This window comes from Cydia fagiglandana, chromosome 2, assembly GCF_963556715.1.
Source record: "Cydia fagiglandana chromosome 2, ilCydFagi1.1, whole genome shotgun sequence".
In the NCBI taxonomy this organism is placed as follows: domain Eukaryota; kingdom Metazoa; phylum Arthropoda; class Insecta; order Lepidoptera; family Tortricidae; genus Cydia; species Cydia fagiglandana.
This window is the reverse complement of record NC_085933.1, coordinates 2,375,287-2,395,133: the sequence shown is the minus strand read 5'-3', so window position 1 is coordinate 2,395,133 and position 19,847 is coordinate 2,375,287. Positions and strand designations below refer to the sequence as shown.

General features: G+C 37.8%; 1 protein-coding gene across 1 annotated transcript in view; it reads left to right on the top strand.

Annotated features, from left to right (window-relative positions):
• The window catches only part of LOC134674253 (scavenger receptor class B member 1-like), a 254,420-nt gene that overhangs the window by 25,726 nt on the left and 208,847 nt on the right, over positions 1-19,847 (top strand). The window contains exons 4-6 of the mRNA XM_063532318.1: positions 11,783-11,946; positions 16,409-16,556; positions 19,264-19,467. Of these exons, the coding sequence (XP_063388388.1) occupies positions 11,783-11,946; positions 16,409-16,556; positions 19,264-19,467 (516 nt within the window). The remainder of the gene's footprint in view (positions 1-11,782; positions 11,947-16,408; positions 16,557-19,263; positions 19,468-19,847) is intronic.

The window sequence follows — 19,847 nt, the reverse complement described above, 5'->3', positions numbered from 1 at the left end:
CGGCATTAACAGCCTTGTATGCTTATTTGCCACCAACATGTCATATTAAAACATATTAATAAAAATTTACTCGGTCAGCAATGTGAGTCCCTTGGAGAAGCAGAGGTCTCGTCTAAACTCCCACTTACCATCGGCATTAACAGCCTTGTATGCTTGTTTACCACCAACATGTCATATAAAAACATATTAATAAAAATTTACTCATTTCATCGGTCATATCCAGCCTACCATTGCATTGGCCCCGCTTAAATATTTTAAGAGTGTAATAGATTTGTAACCGGTCAGCAATGTGAGTCCCTTGGAGAAGCAGAGGTCTAGTCTAAACTCCCACTTACCATCGGCATTAACAGCCTTGTATGCTTGTTTGCCACCAACATGTCATATAAAAACATATTAATAAAAATTTACTAATTTCATCGGTCATATCCAGCCTAGCATTGCATTGGCCCCGCTTAAATGTTTTAAGAGTGTAATAGATTTGTAACCGGTCAGCAATGCGAGTCCCTTGGAGAAGCAGAGGTCTAGTCTAAACTCCCACTTACCATCGGCATTAACAGCCTTGTATGCTTGTTTGCCACCAACATGTCATATTAAAACATATTAATAAAAATTTACTCATTTCATCGGTCATATCCAGCCTAGCATTGCATTGGCCCCGCTTAAATATTTCTTTAATTTGTTTTTAGCATTTGTTGTTATAGCGGCAACAGAAATACATCATTTGTGAAAATTTAAACTGTCTAGTTAATCTAGTTATCATGGTTCATGAGATCTTGAGATACAGCCTGGTGACAGACAGACGGACAGCAGAGTCTTAGTATTTAATAGGGTCCCGTTTTTACCCTTCGGGTATGGAACCCTAAAAAGTGACCAAGGCCTCCAGTGCCCCAGGCTGGAATCAAAGCAGCGTCCTCTGCTATCGCAGGTGCCTGTGCCATTCTGCCACCGGGCCACGGCGGCATAGGTCGAATTTTTGAATACTAAACACAATACTCCCATGGAACGCTTTGAAGTTCAAATCTCGTTACGTTACGATGGCGTTTGCACTTTGCACTATGTTCGGTGACTATTTTTTATTGTTAACACACACAATACACTATTTAACAGGTTTTTATCACGTATTTTCGAATAAATTAGTAATTCAAAACACCCCAAAGCCGAATGGTTTGACGTCTAGGCAGTGTTGCAATCGTCTTAAAAGCCGTAACAGACTATCGCACGTTCTGGCTTAAAAAAAAATTATGTAATAATTATACCGGTATACATATCCATATGAAACGAAACTTAATGCAAATAATAACCATTATACATACCGGAGTCATCAAATAAACAGTAATATTCGTCTTGGTTTTTATTTAAAAAAAAAAACGACCAACCTAACTTGTAAGCATGTTTGCAGTTTCTAAACGCAACAAACGCTGTCAAATGACAATCAACAAATTGAACATTTGCATTCTTTGTCGAAATTTTTTCACTTTTAAATGCAAAATACTCGACAATACGAATTTTGCGGATACATGTTCTCGATTCAAAATTGATATTTTTTCAAGCTCTTTCGATTGAGCATAATTTCATTTAGGTCTACCGTTAAACCGGCTCGCGTTTATATATAAGGATGATAGCACGTACGAGCAGTGATGAACTACTTTAAATTGGCATACCTATATGTGTATCAACGATGTACCTATATAACTACCACAAAATACAATTTTTTTTAATTTTTGAGCGAAGTAGGCACTTTTTACGGTAATTTAGTTTTGATAAAAGTTGTTACAGATGTAGTGCATAATTATTTTCCATCGTATTCTCTCGGAAACGTACCTTTTAGCGTATAAGGAAATGACCTTCTACAAACATTAGCAAATTTTTTTAGATAAATGTCTAACAAAACCTAATTTATTATTTATAAGGCAGTATTCTATATTTTTCAACTGATTTTGAACTTTATTTTCGAAATGATAGGATTCAATTTTGCACAATAGCTGACACCATAATGCCTTACAAAGGGTTAAAGAAGACTTATTTTTATCTTTTTTTCTGTTTGCTAAAATATTATTCTTATTTGCATCTTAGAATTAAACAGAAAAAAAATAAGTTTGTAAGAAAAATACACGGATGCTACTTTACAATTAGCATGCAATTCATTAAGGTTGCAGTTTAGTATCGTTTTTACCTTACCTTACCAAATTATTAAATAAAGTTTTTTTTAAGGTTAACAATGTACGTAAATCTATTTCTTAAGATGAAAATCAAAAAAATCAAACGTAGGGGCATAGCTATAGTTAATATACATCAAGTTATGTAAAAATATTTTCCATAATGTCAATATCCAAAGAGGAAAATGGGAACTACGTCACTACGTTTGTATGGAGAAGCTCTTCCCCTCCTTTTAAAGACCTGTCTTTTTACTCTATTTCATTCTAGATATGAGTGTCTATATTGTATCGAAACTTATTGTTGTTTAAAGATGACTTAGATGATCGTTCAGATCGTTAACTCAACATTATTTATTTAGGCGCTAACTTTAAATCTGTTTGTTCCTCTGTCTACTGTATCACATCAATAATAGTTTCCTTGTTATCAATCTATCGAAGCCAAACAAGTCAAGGTCCACGTTTGCAAACAGAATGCATCGACTGTTTGATCATCATGTATAATCAATTGTGTTAATGTATGCGTGTTAGCTAAATGTGTCAACGCATAGTTAATGCTTTTTAATAGTCCTCAATAAGGATTCTTGATAATAAACTATTAATTTTATCTTATGATTTGTTGTTTTTTAGCGGCTCAAACATATAGTCTGACAAGATATTCTAGAACATTATTGAGGGCGCCACTTCCTACGTAACTGTCACATTTTTGACGTATAATGCTTATAAACATGGCAACAATTTAGTATGTTTTTTTTATGGCAAGAAAAGTTAGTTTGTCTTACTCGTAGTATATACGCACAATGATATAATTATTGCATAATTATGCAAGTAAAGCAAATTTTATTTCTTTCTACTACCTAACCTGCCTTTAAAGTTTAGGCCCAAAGGTTGTCTGGAAGAGATCGCTTTTTAGCGATAAGACCGCCTGTTGTTACCGGGTTCTATTGTAACACTAAAATTTCTTTGTAATTTTACATGTATGTAAGATGTATGGTTATTGGTGCAATAAAGAATATTTACTTACTTACTAAAGTCTAAACCGCGTGTAGCGTCTTTTAAATTAGAACCACTCGCTAGAATTCAAAGTCAAAGACAATCCGATCAGTCTCCATCTCCATTAGCCCTCCTTACGTCATAGATGGTGTACGTATGATTTTCCTGTACGACGTCCGGTCCCTGACCCTGCGCGGTGCCCCATTGAAAAACCGCGCACGCGCCACTTAGCGCTCACCGATTAATGCCACTTTCCTTGATCCATCATAGGATCCACGAGACCTTCAGACTGACAGAATAATAAGGAAAATTTACGGCGTCGTTTTCTTTTATATTCTGTTTAATATTTGGATGTATTCCAGAATCCTTGTAAGTCTGATTTAAGGGTATTTTTTGTTGGTTACACTAACACGTATTTATTTTCCTGTATGTCAGAATTTAAAATCGAAGGTCTCTGGATTTTCACTAAAAGTTTTAATGATTGTACCCTTTTCAAGTTTCATGTTTAATGTCATCTAAATCGGTTCGGCGGTTTGATATGGAGACAGACGGAGCTACCTACTATTATACATATTTATTTACTTATTAGGTAGGGATTACCTAAACACTAGCCACAATGGATGTTGATTTGTGGAAAATGCCCAGCAAAACCAATTAACTAACAGTACCTAAAATGATGGTGTTTAGCAAAAATGTATCAACCCACATACATTATGCAATAAAATGTCGACTTTGAGCGTAAATTTTTTGAGTTGACATTTTATTGTAAAACTAGCTGTGCCCGCGGCTCCGCCCGCGTGGAATTCGGTTTGTATCAGTAAGCTACTAAATATATAAAAAATAGTAAATTACATTACGCTGTATTTTTTTATTCAAAAAATTATAACATTTATAATTTCCTGCATGATAATTTCTTAAAATAATTCTATCTTATTGTTTCATACTTTTTAGAGCGCGATTTGTAGTAGTCCGACTACGCCCGACTCTTTTAGTATGAGAAAGTCGAAGTGGCCTAGCTTTGGACCGCATTCAGCGCGCCACGTGCGTCGGGCTTAGCCCGGTGCTTTGAGTATGAGGGTGCCTCCGGCTCCCAACTTTGGCAAGCGTACAGCGTGTCACGTACGTCGGGTTACGCCCGACGCTTTGAGTATGAGGGCGCCGAAGGCGCCCGGCTTTGGAACGCGTACAGCGCGACACGTACGTCGGGTTAAGTCCGAAGCAGTGCCGGATTAAGATATTTTGATGCCCTAAGCATTTCTAGACCATGGTGCCCCCTCTCCCTAGGGTCATTAAGATTACATTATTTTTTTGGTAAATTGAGTGAAGTTCATTGCCGCATTACAGCTGAGAATGGAAATCAGTTACATAATTTTATCTCGAAAATTGACAGTGCCGCAGCAGTAATGTTGCAACAGAGTATACCTAATGCTGCTGCAGTCGCCACCCGAATGTCACCTTTATGATATCTTAGGTTAGAATGTAATTGAAAACGAAAATTTTTGGATATAAAAACGCAATTTGATAGACGATTGTACATTTTTACTTTTAGTATGGAAATCAGTCACATCATTTTATCACGAAAATTGACAGTGCTGCAGCAGTAACGTTGTAACAGATTAATGCTGCTGCAGTCGCCACCCGAACGTCACCTTTATCATATCTTAGAAAGTGATTGAAAACGCGAGCCAAGCGAGCGCGAAAATTTTTCGATATAAAAACGCAATATGATAGACAGTTGTACATTTTTACTTTTAGTATGGAACTCGGTCACATCATTTTATGACGAAAATTGACAGTAACGTTGCAACAGAGTAATGCTGCTGCAGTCGCCACCCGAATGTCACCTTTATCATACCTCAGAAAGTAATGAAAAACGCGAGCGAAGCGAGCGCGAAAATTTTTCGATATAAAAAACGCAATTTTATTTTTAGTCCCAAACAGGTGCGAATCCAGGATTTCATACAAAGAAGGGATGGGACAGTTTTCTATCAGCCTAGCTTCGCATAGGGCTCGATATTTAAGGGTTTCAGCGAGGTTGTTTTCATGCATAAAAGATGCAAGAAAGCAGAGCTTGGAATTGACCAAGAGAATTGAATTGGCGAAGTGTGAGCAAGGCAGTAGCAGCTGCGAAAGAGGAAAGCTTGGATCCACGCCCAAGTGTAATTAAGGCAGAAGATCAACTTTGCCGTAAGGCAGAAGGCCTCGCATAAGACCTAACGTCGAACCGCAAAAGAGTGAGAGAGAGTGAAACCCAGATAAATAAATATATACCTACATACAAACACGAACGCTGAAAACACAATACACACTCTCTCTCTCTCTTTTTTTGGGTAGTCGTGAAAAAGATGTCACTGTACAATGAGGGGTAATTAATTTACTGTCGTTTAATTTAGTTGTATATTATTAAATCGACATAATTATTCAATTTAATTTGTTGATGTCCGTACCCCCTCATCTAAATCTAATTTGGCAAAAACCTTCCTCGGTGGCTATTCATGTCACTACGTATTAAATTCAGCGCCATCTGTTAGTTTACCAGGGTACTCAATAGTGGTAGCACATTTTTGAAAAAAGTTTGACCCTCCTTCCTAAGTAGCGCCATAAGATTCAGGGGCAAACTTAAATCAAGCGAGTGTTGTGGCTACCCCCCCTTTTAAGGGTTGAATTTTTATACCCTATAACCTGGCCGGAGATTTTCTCGACAGATTAGTAAAGGTTGCATCAAAATCCGTTTAGCCGTTTTCACGTGATGCGCGTTCAAATAAACAGACAAACAGATAAACAGATAAACAGATAAACAGACAAACAGACAAAAATTCTAAAAACTGTTGGAACGTGTTCTGTTATCGATTCTAAGTATCCCCAGCCAACTTTTTTTCAAATATCTTCCATGTACAGACTTTCTACCCTCTACAGCTTTATTATATGTATAGAAGAAGAATAGATGAATGTGGGTTGACATAGTTTTGCTAAACACCATCTATCCTAAATACTTTTGGTATATTGTCTATTAGGTACATATTAGCGTGTTAAATATTGATTGATAGAAGGAAGACTGTAAGGTTACAGCCTCGTCTTTGGCCTTCGTTGTATATCAGGTCGAATACAAAACCACATTCGCGGAGTTATGTCACGAAAACATGTGAATTGGAAAAACACCAATGTCAGTTAGGTATTTGTGACGTTCCACGGCAAAAGGTACCTTATGGCGGCTGGTGCTTACGTCGCATAGCAATAATATTGGAGCGGCGTTAATAATAGCGTAAGCGCCAACCGCCATAAGGTACTTTTACCCGTGGGACGTCACATTTTTAGCCGACACTAGAGAGTCCGTCCGGAAAGAGAAGAGTCGTGGAATGTATTAGGCCCATACATTCCACTACTCTTCTCTTTCCGCATAGACCCTAGTTGTCTTCAGGTTTCTAATATTAGGTCATTATGATAATGAACTTTCGCAGTTTTGAGTTCTTGCTATCCAGACGGATTTTTTTAGGATCTAGTTTTCGCACCTTTCTACACTAGTGGCTGTGTGAGCTGTAGATCTCGCCTAAAAAATAAAAAAGCCAACCTTAAAAAATAAAAATTTCTTCGTTGAATCATTATCACAGCGAGCACACAATAGTCTTAAGTACCATTGACTGGCGCTTAAGTCCTTTAGGTAGGTTTAAACGAAACGACGGAAAAAATTTATATACCTAACTACTGACCCTGCTAACAAGATTTCACGAGAATCGGTTAAGACACGCGACCTGCAGAAGTGCAGAGGAAAACATCCAGACATACGAATACATTTTTGTAAGTAGGTAGTCCTCAGATGGCAGGTAAAATAACATGAAACCTAATACCTACTCATTGCAGTCTCAAACTACCATAAGTCGACGTTGAAATTTTGAACGTTTTCATATTTTATTCAATTATTTATAAATGTTTTAACCAACTTACAGATTTACGCAAAAAATGTTTTTCAAATGAATGACAGCAATGCAAATACGTCCCCTTTTGTATGTTTAAATTTTCTTTTGTACAATAAGGTTAGCATAAACATAAATATTACCTCTTCTTCATACTTCATACAAATAAAGCTTGACAAGGAAAAGCTCTCATAATTTTCGTCGTCTAAACTCGCAAACCTCGTAACTCTTCCTCCTCATAACTTGGGAGTTAAAAGGTTTGCAACCTTAAGTATTGTTGGCTAAGGTATCAAATCCCTAATGCGCTTGAAATGGAGTTACGAGGTTTTCGAGTTTAGCCGTCTATGCGGCCTTTGCCCTTGTCACTGTAGATTGAAGATAACGAAACCTGTGTCATCTTAGCCTTAGCTGACTTTGGGTTAGCGGTATTCCCACTGTTTGAGGACATTTGCAAAGAACAAACACATTTTAAATAATATACTATGCTCTGTGAGCTAAAGGCCTCGCGATAAGCTTCATATGCTTAAAAAAATTAAAAAAACCTTATAAAATTACCTATATCTATAGACTCTACTGTAAGTTCTTCACAAATTTATCAAACAACTTCTCAGTAGTAAAAATCTAACCAACAGTTTTCAAGATTTGAAGTATCAGGTACCTACTTATTACATAGACAAACTTACGCGTAATAAGATAATGACGATGTTGATAAATGTATCTTTTGTCTATGTAATTTATACCGATTTTTGGGTTTAATGAAAGAACCTAAAAGTAATAATATAGTTACCTACTTACATTTCCGTCACATCAATGAAAAGCTTTTTTCTATAAGTAACCGCCTTGTAATAACCGGCATGAATTCAAACCTTAAATTAATGTATACCGAACAAAATATAGCTACTTACTTATTATAATGTAATTCATTTCACAGAATAAATTTTTAGTTAAGGTAGGCCTATTAAACTTCCAAATCAAATACTTGGGTATAAATTAATAATGAATTGGGTGATTAAAGCCCGATGCCACGTTATTTAAACAAATTAATTCACAATAATGGCCGATCTGACATCACGAGATAAACTCGTGAATCCTTCGTGAGATTAAAAAGTTGTCCGAGCACATTTTTACCCCATATTTCAATCAACTATTTGAAGTTTTAAAGGCCGATTCAGACGGACTGCAACCCGACTGCAATTTGTATGGGAACTGCACGCCGACTGCAAGTATGGCGTGCAGTTCCTATACAAGTTGCTGTCGTGTTGCTGACCGTCTGTACCGGCCCTTAGGGTCATGTATCCTATACATTGACAGTGTTTTAGACCAAGATAAGTCTGCAACGATATTGATACCACAGTGTGACGCGGTGCAAGTGTTGTTTTAAATATCAAAAACTTCTATGAAATTATGACGTATAAATAACACCGGCACTGCGTATGCTATCAAAATCGTTGCAGACTTTTTTTGGTCTAACTCTAGGTGCAACTGCATAGCCGACATGACATTTAATCTATTGTATTGTATTGTAGCTCGGGCGATTTTCCGCAACTCGACGTCTTGCGCCTATTTTGCGTGATAGGGGGTGGGCTAGTCTTGCCAGCCCAGCTCCTCGAGGAATCCTATCAAACCTTTGATGTTGAGTAGGACCTCGGGGAGGTCACTCGGGGATCCGAGATGTTTTGCCCTGTATGGGGCCAATCCGCTGCATTCCAACACCACGTGAGAGGCTGTTTCTTCTTCCTCCATGCATCCACGGCATAGGGGACTGTCTGTGACACCTGTTATAAAAAGATGTTTGTTAAAAAGTCCATGACCTGTTATGACACTGGTTACCATACTCAGTCGAACCTTTCCTAGTTGAAGGAGCGCCCTTGTGAGCTTACCGTTCATGCTAGGCATGGCCTGCTTGGCCTGTCTGCATCCAGTTTGGTTTAGCCAGTGTTCTGTGTGTAGTTTCCCTGTACGTGCCAGCAGCATTGAGCGTACCTTACTAAACGGTATCGGGAGGATCGGTTCCGGGCCTATCGCCCCCGCACCCGATCCTTGTCTGGCGAGCTCGTCCGCGGCGTCGTTACCTCGGGATCCACTGTGTCCTTTGATCCATTGTAAGGTGATCTTATTGTTCTGACATACCTCCATTAGTCGTTCGTGGCATTCGTGTATAAGTTTGGATTTAACCTATTAAATACTATGTAACAAGTTGAACATTCTGTAACAAGTCAAGTCAAGGAGGGCTGGCAACTAGCTCACTAATTTCGACCAGACATAATCTTAAGCGAAAAGTGGATCCACCTGTTAGATTGACATTGACAGATATAATTTGCACTTCCGATTTATATTTTGTTTATGAATTGTGAAGGTCATCGCGAATACTAGATTGTAACTAGTCTAGTATCTTTATATACTAAAAGAAGGCCGTGTTTCGAGTTTAATCTTGCTTCTCAATAAGGACGCTGTTTTTTAATTACGCTAAATCACGAAATTTTACAACTTTCGGTGAAGTTTACAGATTTTTGCAGTTTTCGATTGAGCACTTGTATTTTATGTACTTGCCTACTTGCTATTAAGTAATGTTATTTACAGACTGGTCATATTTTTGACCTGATAACGTCTTATAAATCGATGAACACCGCTAGCATGCACGAAAACGTGGCACGTTGTGGACATATCTCCATGGTAACGTTGTGGCCAGATCTCCATGGTAACGTTACGTAACGTAATGGTAATGTTTTCTTATGACGTTATCGTTACCGACAGCCAATTTTTTTTTTCTCAATACTACGGGTAACTAACGCCCTGATAACTAATCATGTACAGTCAAGGAATTTAAATTCCGACCCATTTCGTACTTTGTCACAGTGACAATCAATATGAAAGCCGCTAGAGACCTCATACGGTTGTCACTGTGACAAAGTACGAAATGGGTCGGAATTTAAATTCCTTGACTGTATGTACTTATGACAAATTATCGTGCATCAACACCACCCCGCACTTAACTTTTGTGGAGCAACACTGAGCAACAGTAAGCTACGTCGTCAAAGTAAACTACGGTGTGGATGCACCTTTATAACGGGTGTGGCCTGTAACATGAAATGTAATATCACATGAAATGTAATATCACTGCAAATAATGAAAACATAGATTGGACTCCTCAAACGGTGACACTTTTGTTCAACAACTTTAAAAAATTATGAAGTATTTAGACTCCCTATTTTTCATACAAAATAAATATTATTTTCAATGGACGCCATCGCCACGCCATATCATTTTGATTGACGTTGCTTGTCACGCCTCGCCTTAAACATAACAAAATTCGCAATACATTGCGTCTTAGAATAAACTTTAAAGTGTCGTATTAAAAATCAAACCACAAGTTATTTTTAAATCCGCTGAACAAATGTTGGTCAGTATGAGGAGTACAGCCTACAGTTTAATTTTTTGCTCATATTACAGGCCACACCCGGTATAAGACCTAAAAAGAGGAGGAAAAGGAGTGCCAGGTCATATTTTGGCCTTTACTAAACCTTAAGGTTGATTAGTTGCTATGATTTATTTTCGCCTAATAGGACTTAGACAAAACCGAGTCAAGGATAGCCGGATATCCAATCTTTGCTATGACGTTCCGTGCAAAACACAAACAGCCTAGTAGAGAAGTTAATTATTTATTTACTAAAGTACAGTCACCAACATCAGGTGATACAGTCAGTATCAAAAAATCGGATCAAATTACGCGTCAAAATTATCAATCATGAATGAATGAAAAAATTACATTAATGAGTAATGTCTGTACTTTATACGAGTAGGTGCCTGTGTAGTATATGTACAACAATTCAATTGTAACAGATACTTTGGACAGCGAACTATGGGGATACTATTGTTATAGTAATTTATTTATACTTGAATTGGAGAAAAAACTCAGACAAGATCAAAATGAAACTTGGTATGCTCAAATTACGTATAAAACTAATGAACCATAGTTGCAGTACTGGTCTATAAATAGTTGGGTTATTTTACGGTACTTATTAACATGACAGGCGATAATAGGAGGACCATCTTAAGCGGTCTGATAAAACTTGTAAGGGTGGAATCACATGAGATTTATCAGCGTCGAGCTGCATTTTATATAAATGAGAAATCGCTCGTTAGTTTACGAGTAGTAAATCTATGGCGAACTTGATTTTAGTAGCCGGACAGGCGATATGAAGATGCATGCTGCAATGCGCATGCTTTAGGCTATAACCGCGAAAATCAAAGTTCGCAAATTGCGGGCAATTTTCTCTGTCACTCTTAACGCCTTCATTGGAGTAAAAGAGAAAAATCCCCGCAATTTGCGACTTTCGGTTTTTGTGGCCCCTCTGGTTTCCGATGCATACGCGCCTTCAAACTAACGAGCGATTTAAAATCCGGCTCGATTCTGATAGATGCGATTCCACCGTAAGTCCTCCGCTCACGTGACGTATCTAACGTGTGACGTCAGTAGTGCACCAGTACCCTTGACAAATGCCACGGCGGCCTCTACGTTTCAAGTTTGTCCACCCGTCGATATAAATCAACTAAAGCACACAAGTTCAATAACGTGTTCTTGAACTTTATAACAGCAAAATTTCCATACTAAATTATTGCCATGTTTGAGCATTTTAATCAAACATGTGGCAGTTAGGAAGTGGCGCCCTCAATAAGTTTCTACAATTTCTTGTCAGGTTAATAGATGATTATTTTTGTCAACAGAAAACTCAAATAAAGAACGACTCGTACGTGATGAAGATGCTGCAGAAACCCACGTACGAGCTGTTCGCGGACATCTGGGTGTTCAACTACACGAACGTACCGCAGTACCTGTCGGGCAAGGAGAAGACCATGCGGGTGGAGGAGGTGGGGCCCTTCCACTACCAGTGAGTAATTCAACTATTTCATTATCATGTGGCAGAATCCCACTTACGAGCTGTGTTCGCTGACATCTGGGTGTTCAACTACACGAACGTACCGGAGTACCTGTCGGGCAAGGAGAAGACCATGCGGGTGGAGGAGGTGGGGCCCTTCCACTGCCAGTGAGTAATTCAACTATTTCATTATCATGTGGCAGAATCCCACTTACGAGCTGTTCGCGGACATCTGGGTGTTCAACTACACGAACGTACCGGAGTACCTGTCGGGCAAGGAGAAGACCATGCGGGTGGAGGAGGTGGGGCCCTTCCACTACCAGTGAGTAATTCAACTATTTCGTTATCATGTGGAAGAATCCCACTTACGAGCTGTTCGCGGACATCTGGGTGTTCAACTACACGAACGTACCGGAGTACCTGTCGGGCAAGGAGAAGACCATGCGGGTGGAGGAGGTGGGGCCCTTCCACTACCAGTGAGTAATTCAACTATTTCGTTATCATGTGGAAGAATCCCACTTACGAGCTGTTCGCGGACATCTGGGTGTTCAACTACACGAACGTACCGGAGTACCTGTCGGGCAAGGAGAAGACCATGCGGGTGGAAGAGGTGGGGCCCTTCCACTACCAGTGAGTAATTCAACTATTTCATTATCATGTGGAAGAATCCCACATACGAGCTGTAGGTACGCTGACATCTGGGTGTTCAACTAGTTCAACTAAGTACATATACCAACGTATAGGAGGACCTGTGGGGCAAGCAGGAGATGATGCGTTATCAAAGGCTTGTTAGACCATTCATTTATGAATAACGCCCTAAATATCGTCTGACAAAAAAGAGTAGAAATTAAAAAGTGGCAATACTGTAGTGTCATCCCGTTTTCTTAGATTGATTTGAAAGGAACGACACTAAAGTATTGCCAATTTTTAATTGCTACTCTTTATTTTTAGGCTATAAATACGGTTCTGAACTTTCTGAAGAGATTTTTCATACTATTAGATTTCTTTTTATCTGAGACCAGGGGGTGTCCTCAGGAAATAGCGTAGGTTATACATACTTGGAAAATTGGACCTATGCCACAGTGACCCGGGTCGCCGAGGAGATAAGGCACCCGCCGCGATAGCAGATGACTCTGGTTCGATTCCAGCTCTGGGCACTGGAGATCTTGGTCACTTTTTCTTCGTATGTGACCTATTTATTTAAGTTTTGAGATTATTCATGATCGTATTTTGCAAAATTTTCAAATTCAGGCCATTTGGAGACAAAAACGAGGCAAAACACGTGACCTCCCAGTCACAACACATAAATTTAATCAACCTAGAAGTAATACCAGTTTACCGTATAAGAACGGAGTGGTCCGCTTTATGGTGCAATTTAAATAAATTATCAAATTCTGCGAAACGTAGTGTGTCCTAAAATCTATTTTTTCTTTCCGTAGACTAAAATGACATTTCATACTATGGAATGTTATTTCATGTTCATATTATGAAATGTCATTTTAGTCAACCGAATAAAAAAAAATACTTTAAACAATTAAGATATCACACACTATTCACACTGCGCGGTCACCTAGCGACAAGAAGTGAGTTCTTTTTGTAACTGAAACGACTAAAATGGTCGGTGTCACGATGTGATAATGATAACGTGACCGCATCATAAAATAATATAGTCGGGTATATTATTAGGGCCCGATTCGGATTATGAAATAGACATCTATTAGATATCTTTTAGACATCACCAAGATACAATAACGATATGTTTAAGATCTCACCTGTCAAATTTGACATTTGCACGATTCTGGAGATACTCTTGAACGATTTCCACAGGATATAACTTAGAGATCCAATTCACATCTAATAGATATCTTACTCTATCTAACGTAAAAGTGACATTGGTTGCCCAAATTGCGCTGAAAAAGAGAACTAGTTGATATCTAAACTATAACGTATCTAGAATGGATCTAGTACGTGTCGTCTCTTGTGAATATCTTGAACTTCGAATACGGCAGTTAGATTTCTCAGTAGCGTCTAAACCGAGGGACAAAGTCTTTCCCTCAGGTTTTTCAGTCCTTTTGACCATTCCTCCCCTTCCTTAAAGAATTGTAGTAAATTTTTTAAAAGCACAGCATATCATCATAGCATGTATTAGAGTTATTTTAAGAATCACCTCATAAGGAAGTCGTAGTAATTGACCATTTATTACCTATCTTTTTATGTATGGTAGGTAACTGAAGAGTAATGTATTTTCATCATTAATATCTTTAGGTATTCTTTAATGCCAGCAAGCTTTGTTTTTGCAAAACATTCTACCTGCGTGGGTTGTATTGTACCTATTGTTAAATTTGGTTTTTCCTATTTTAACATTTTGTAACGATTTAATTTTTCTATGCCCACGTCACCATGTTTTTTCAGCAAAGTATTTTGTTTCAAAACGATTAAATGAGGCTTTGACGCACGTTTTTGAGGGCACAGGGGTCGCCATTTTACAAGAGTAGATTTAAATTTTCGCACACGTGTGAAATAATAGGTTTGTATTTCACGTGTTTGCCAAACCTGACTACGCTACTGTTGCTAATCTAATATTTATTAAGTCTTACAAGTTTCTCATTTCCTATCTTCGAAATTATATATCTAATAAAATAGTCGTGCTTTGTTTACTTCAAAAATTATACTATTGAATAAATTGCCTATTTTTGAATATTTGTGATTCAGATTTTGAAACACGTGACTAAAGGCGTCAGATCGAAGTAACGTGTCCGGTGTCTAGTTTCAAGAGCACGGCCGTACGTCGTGTTTGAAATTTCACGTTTAAATTAGCATTTTTATTTCTCATTAATTAATGATGTTAGAATGTTACGTGGAAATCTTGGAGGTGGTGACCAATGACCATACAATGCTTAATTGGCAGATTGGAATCATAATATGTGAAACTTTTGCGCATAGGGTAGGTAAACTATAAGTATACTACCCTAACAATGATCGACATCTTCAACCTATTTTAACCATCTAAGCGCCACTTGCGCCATTCCACTAACCCAGGGTTAGCCGGTTAAACCTGGAGTTGCTATGGTTACCAGTACAATTTTACACTGAGTTAATGGTTTAACCGCTTAACCTCGGGTTAGCGGGATGGTGCAAGTGGCCCTAAGTCCCTGCGTACAAGTTTTGCAGATATAAAAAAAATTGTGTAACTTAAGGGTTGCAATTCCAAAAACAAAACAATTGCTTCTGGATGTTAAGGCAGTAGCGCGAATTTTCTTACAAAAGTACTTACGTAGTAACTTAATGATTGACAGATTCAGTAAGTACCTCACATTGGATATTATCCTTCGTCGCCTTCAGCGCCTGATCGTAGGTACTATAGCAAGCTATAATGCAATGAAGTTCAGCGTAGCAAATCCGCCCACTTGTAAAAGTTTATACTTACCTCTTTTTTTTATTAGCCTACGTGTGTGTCCCACTGCTGGGCAAAGGCCTCCCCTCTTCCTTTCCTCTCCTCTTTCTTACCTAAAAAAAATTTTTTTCAACATAGTTACCTGTTTTATCTAAAATACTGACAAGATATATTGTAATATGTTGATAACAAATAGGTGACTTCCGAGGAAGTTGAATGAATAATCTATTATTTAAATTATTAAGATGTCCTTACTCCGATTTTCAGATCTGTTTGCTAAATCATCGAGAAATTAATTGATTATTTAAATTGATATAAAATAAATTGCGAATCATGATAAATTACTTTTTAATACAGTTGCTCAAAAAGTGCTACTTTACGTAGCTGTTTAGCGTGCGGAAAGTTGGTTATCTCGAACTAGTGCTTTTTACTTTTCCAATTTTTTTAAATTTATACTTGTTCCAATTCACGACTACTTATTGATGAGTGTTAATATTAGTTTCCTTTAAACGTCGTAATCAGCATAAAAACCTACCGTTAATGTAAGAATACGAAAAATATTACATATTTCATATTTAATTACTTACCTCTTCATCATTATAACACGTTTATTTTTTAATATTCAATATTGAAAATTCCGTTCTTAATAAGTTGACTGAATGGAACGGAATAGCTGCCAAACGCCCATAGATATAATATACTTAAAGACGACGTCTAAGCGAGCTGTCACTGTTACCACTTTTGTTTAGTGTACGATTAACAATGTTTTTCTTATTTTTTCGCAACTGTATTAAAAAACGTCGTTCGATACACGTGCGGAAATGTCATTCTTCACTCGTCCCGAGTCTTGCCACTCGCCTGCGGCTCGTGGCAAGATATCTCGGTACTTGTGAAGTAATGACATACCTTCCGCACTAGCATCGAAATGTACTATTTTAGTTTGCCATACAGAAGCACATTGCCATTTGCCATAAAGCAATAAATAACTTATGCTATGTCATTCGGGTTTATAAATACATAGTCTTTGGCCAGTTAAGTCTATTTCTGTCACCCGTTCTTACCTAATTTGTATATTTGCAGAGAACTGCGGACGAATGAGAACATCACCGTCAACGACGCGGAAGGAACCGTCACCATAATGCCGAAGATAGTGCTGAAGTTCCTCCCCGAAGAATCCATCGACCACACCAAGAATGTCAACTTGTTCATACCTAACATCGCTCTGATTGTAAGTAGTTTTTTAAAGTACCTACTAACTAATTCAATAAGCAATGGAGCCAGCGAGTAATGGAGCGCAGCATACTAGGAGTTCGTAACATGTTAACATTTTGTTCGTAACATATTAGCCTTTAGTTAGTTCTAGAAGAGGAGTAAAGAGAAAAGATCGTGCCATTCGTGCCCCGAATTTGACAGCTGACTAAACTAGATGGCAAAATTCAATGTAACACGTATGCTTTTACCAGAGCTTTAACTTTCTGGTACAATACGTAACTGAATTGTCAATTGTTTATTGTCTGTCCCGTAATCATAGACATTCAGTCCGGAATTTGGTCCTGTGGCTCACCACCGCCATAAGAGCTGTTTCCCACTGACGTCCAGTTTTTTGCGTGTACGCCGGGTTTCTGCAGAATCCCGTTTTCTGTAGTATGCGTGTAGTATCCCGCAAACAGAATGCGTGTGAACGTTACTAGGTATATAAGCTCGTATACTACTAAAATGGGATCCTGCAGAAAACCGTGCCCGCAAAAAACTGGACGTCAGTGGGAAAGAGCTAGAGCTCTTTTCATGGTAATTTTGAAGGTAAAAGACAGCATTATATACTCGTTATCTTGTTTTCTAGTACATAATATATGTACATACCTACCCAGAGAGTATCGCATTATTCGCATTTATCGGAATTTGGCCATGACTTCTCGATATCTCTTCTTATGTTAATAACCTGTTTGACGTCTGTTCATACAATAATGCTTGTCTATAACTTTATCTAGTATGCAACAATTGCATATACATAGTTGGCCATAGCAATCTTGATCCTCAAGTGTATTTTTGTATGGGTATTGAGTTTCCAAAATGTCCTGCTTGGCGAGCTGTTCAAAATCCCATACAAAAATATATATTATGCTTGTCTGTAAAGTCGGTTTACGGACGATAATTTTGCCGGTTATAATCGCCAAAATCTTAAAAAAACCCTGATATTTTCGCGTATTTTTCTCGATTTTTGACAAAGTTGCTTTCAGCGCTCGAGGTCACAAACTTAGATTATTCATTGAGCCAATATTATAAACAAGTCTGCACAAAATAATACCGGATTTGACTCAAACAAACCCCGTTACAAAAGGCGACAAAGTTACCGGGTTATTTACCCGCTCCGTGTAACCGCGCCCCTTAGGCTTCAGCTTTTCATATTATCAGTTTTCTGTTATTCATTTCTTTATTTTTCTTCTTCTTAGGCTAGGTCATTTATAATATGAATATAAAAGTAAAATACATATAGAAATAGAATTTTCTATTATTATTGTTTTATTTATTGATTTTAAAGAAGAAAGCAGAATATTTGTTTCCGTTACGATCGCTCTATATGAGTGATCTGGTTGTATTTGTGTTATTTTTTAACTGCTAATTAAATAGGTTAAGAATACGAGACAAAAGTCTTGACCTTTTAGATAAATCCTCGTCTTAAAATATTCTTCATATTCTTTATCGGTCATTGGCTTTGGAAATAACTGGATTTCTGGTGAATTGATACAATTACACAATATTCATTCAAATTAAAAATCATGTTCACTTACCTATCTATTGTCCACTCTGGTCCCTGTAATATTTACTTTTTAATGTTTAATTAAAGTAATCATATTAAGATAGCGAGGATAGATACCCACAAAACTGACTAAGTGGGATAAAATTATACGGATAATTAATTAGTTATAATTATACCCTACTCATCTAATAACATCTTGGTTATTAGGGGATGCAAATATAAATCATATGGACTGAATTTTTTTAGTTTTATATTAAAACTTTGTTTAGCTTTCCCTCGTAACTCGTAAATACTAAATACCTACCTTATTTTTATTTCTTTACATTAAACCTTCTAGTCAATCTTCATAATTAGATTAATTAGGCTAAATATCTCAGTAACGACCTAGGCAAGTTAATCACAATAAAGTGAACGGTTAACCAAACCCTTAATTAGCCAAATCGGGCGACTTATGTAATTAAATGTAATCACGTAACATAGGTAATTAGGTAATAGTTGGTAATAGAGCTAGTGCAAGGAGAACGCGTTGGAAGGGCCTGGCCGTGAAGGACCAGGTTTAGTAACTGAATATTTTAGTCTAGATTTGGTCTAGATTCTGGCGCATTTGAAGGAAGTTATGTTTACATAGACATTTAGGAATCTATAAAGCACTGAGTAAATATGCGTATTCTGGCTAGGGTTGCTTCACAACAATGATTTAAATGTTGCAATTCATTAAAAATCAGGGTTGTCAAAAGTATCTACCGTAAGGAATCTTAACCATTGTTGTACTTCGCTCAAGTTTATACCTAACGTAAGGTATCACAGGGGTAAGACTATCACTTGTATGGAATTCTCATACGTTTGTCTTGTCCCGAGCAAAATAAACTATGCTAGTCTTACCCCAGCTTACAAGAAATTTATACCACCATCCAATTCACAAATATCTGGGAGACCGAGCTTTGCTCGGAAAACGTATAAAAAACTCAAAAATGTGCATTTTCCCAGTGATTAGACCTAGCTAGGTCGATTTTTCGGCCCCGAAAAAACCCATATAGCAAACTTCTTCGAAATCGTTAGAGCCGTTTCCGAGAACCTCCGAAATATATAAATAAATATACAAGAATTGCTCGTTAAAATTCACTGTAAAAACAAATGTAACTTAAATAAATACCCTAAATGACTTTACTTTCTCCAGGCCATCAGCACGGTAGCAGCCGACCATCTGCCCTACCTCGCCAACAGCGGCCTCTACCTGTCCGCCAAGACCATGGGGTCCAAGCTGTTCACCAATATGAACGTGCACGAGTTCTTCTGGGGCTTCAAGGACCCCGTGGTCACCGTTGCGCATAAACTGTTCCCGGGCTGGATTGATTTTGACTCCATTGGATTGTTGGATCGGGTAAGTTTATCTTCCTGTTTCATTGTGATTTTGAGAAATGAGTGGGGTTCTTAACGACAGCTAAGCAACAAACAAGACAACAAAGCAAATAAGTAATTCATGCAGAGGAGGCATTGAGGCAAGGTACGGGACGCTATTATTGTAACACTTCTGATAAAGCTAAGAATATGATATTTGGCGTGATACACGTAACGTATGTTAAGTACGTACGTGTGTACGTGTGTGTAGCTTTAAATTCAGCGGTATACATAGGTACAAATTTCTGCAGTTCATCAAGATAAGGTAAACGTACTAGTGCTTGACATGCTAATGCCCAATAGATGACACCTTGCTGCCACCTCTATTGACAATGACTTAAGTTTCAAGATGACATCAATGAC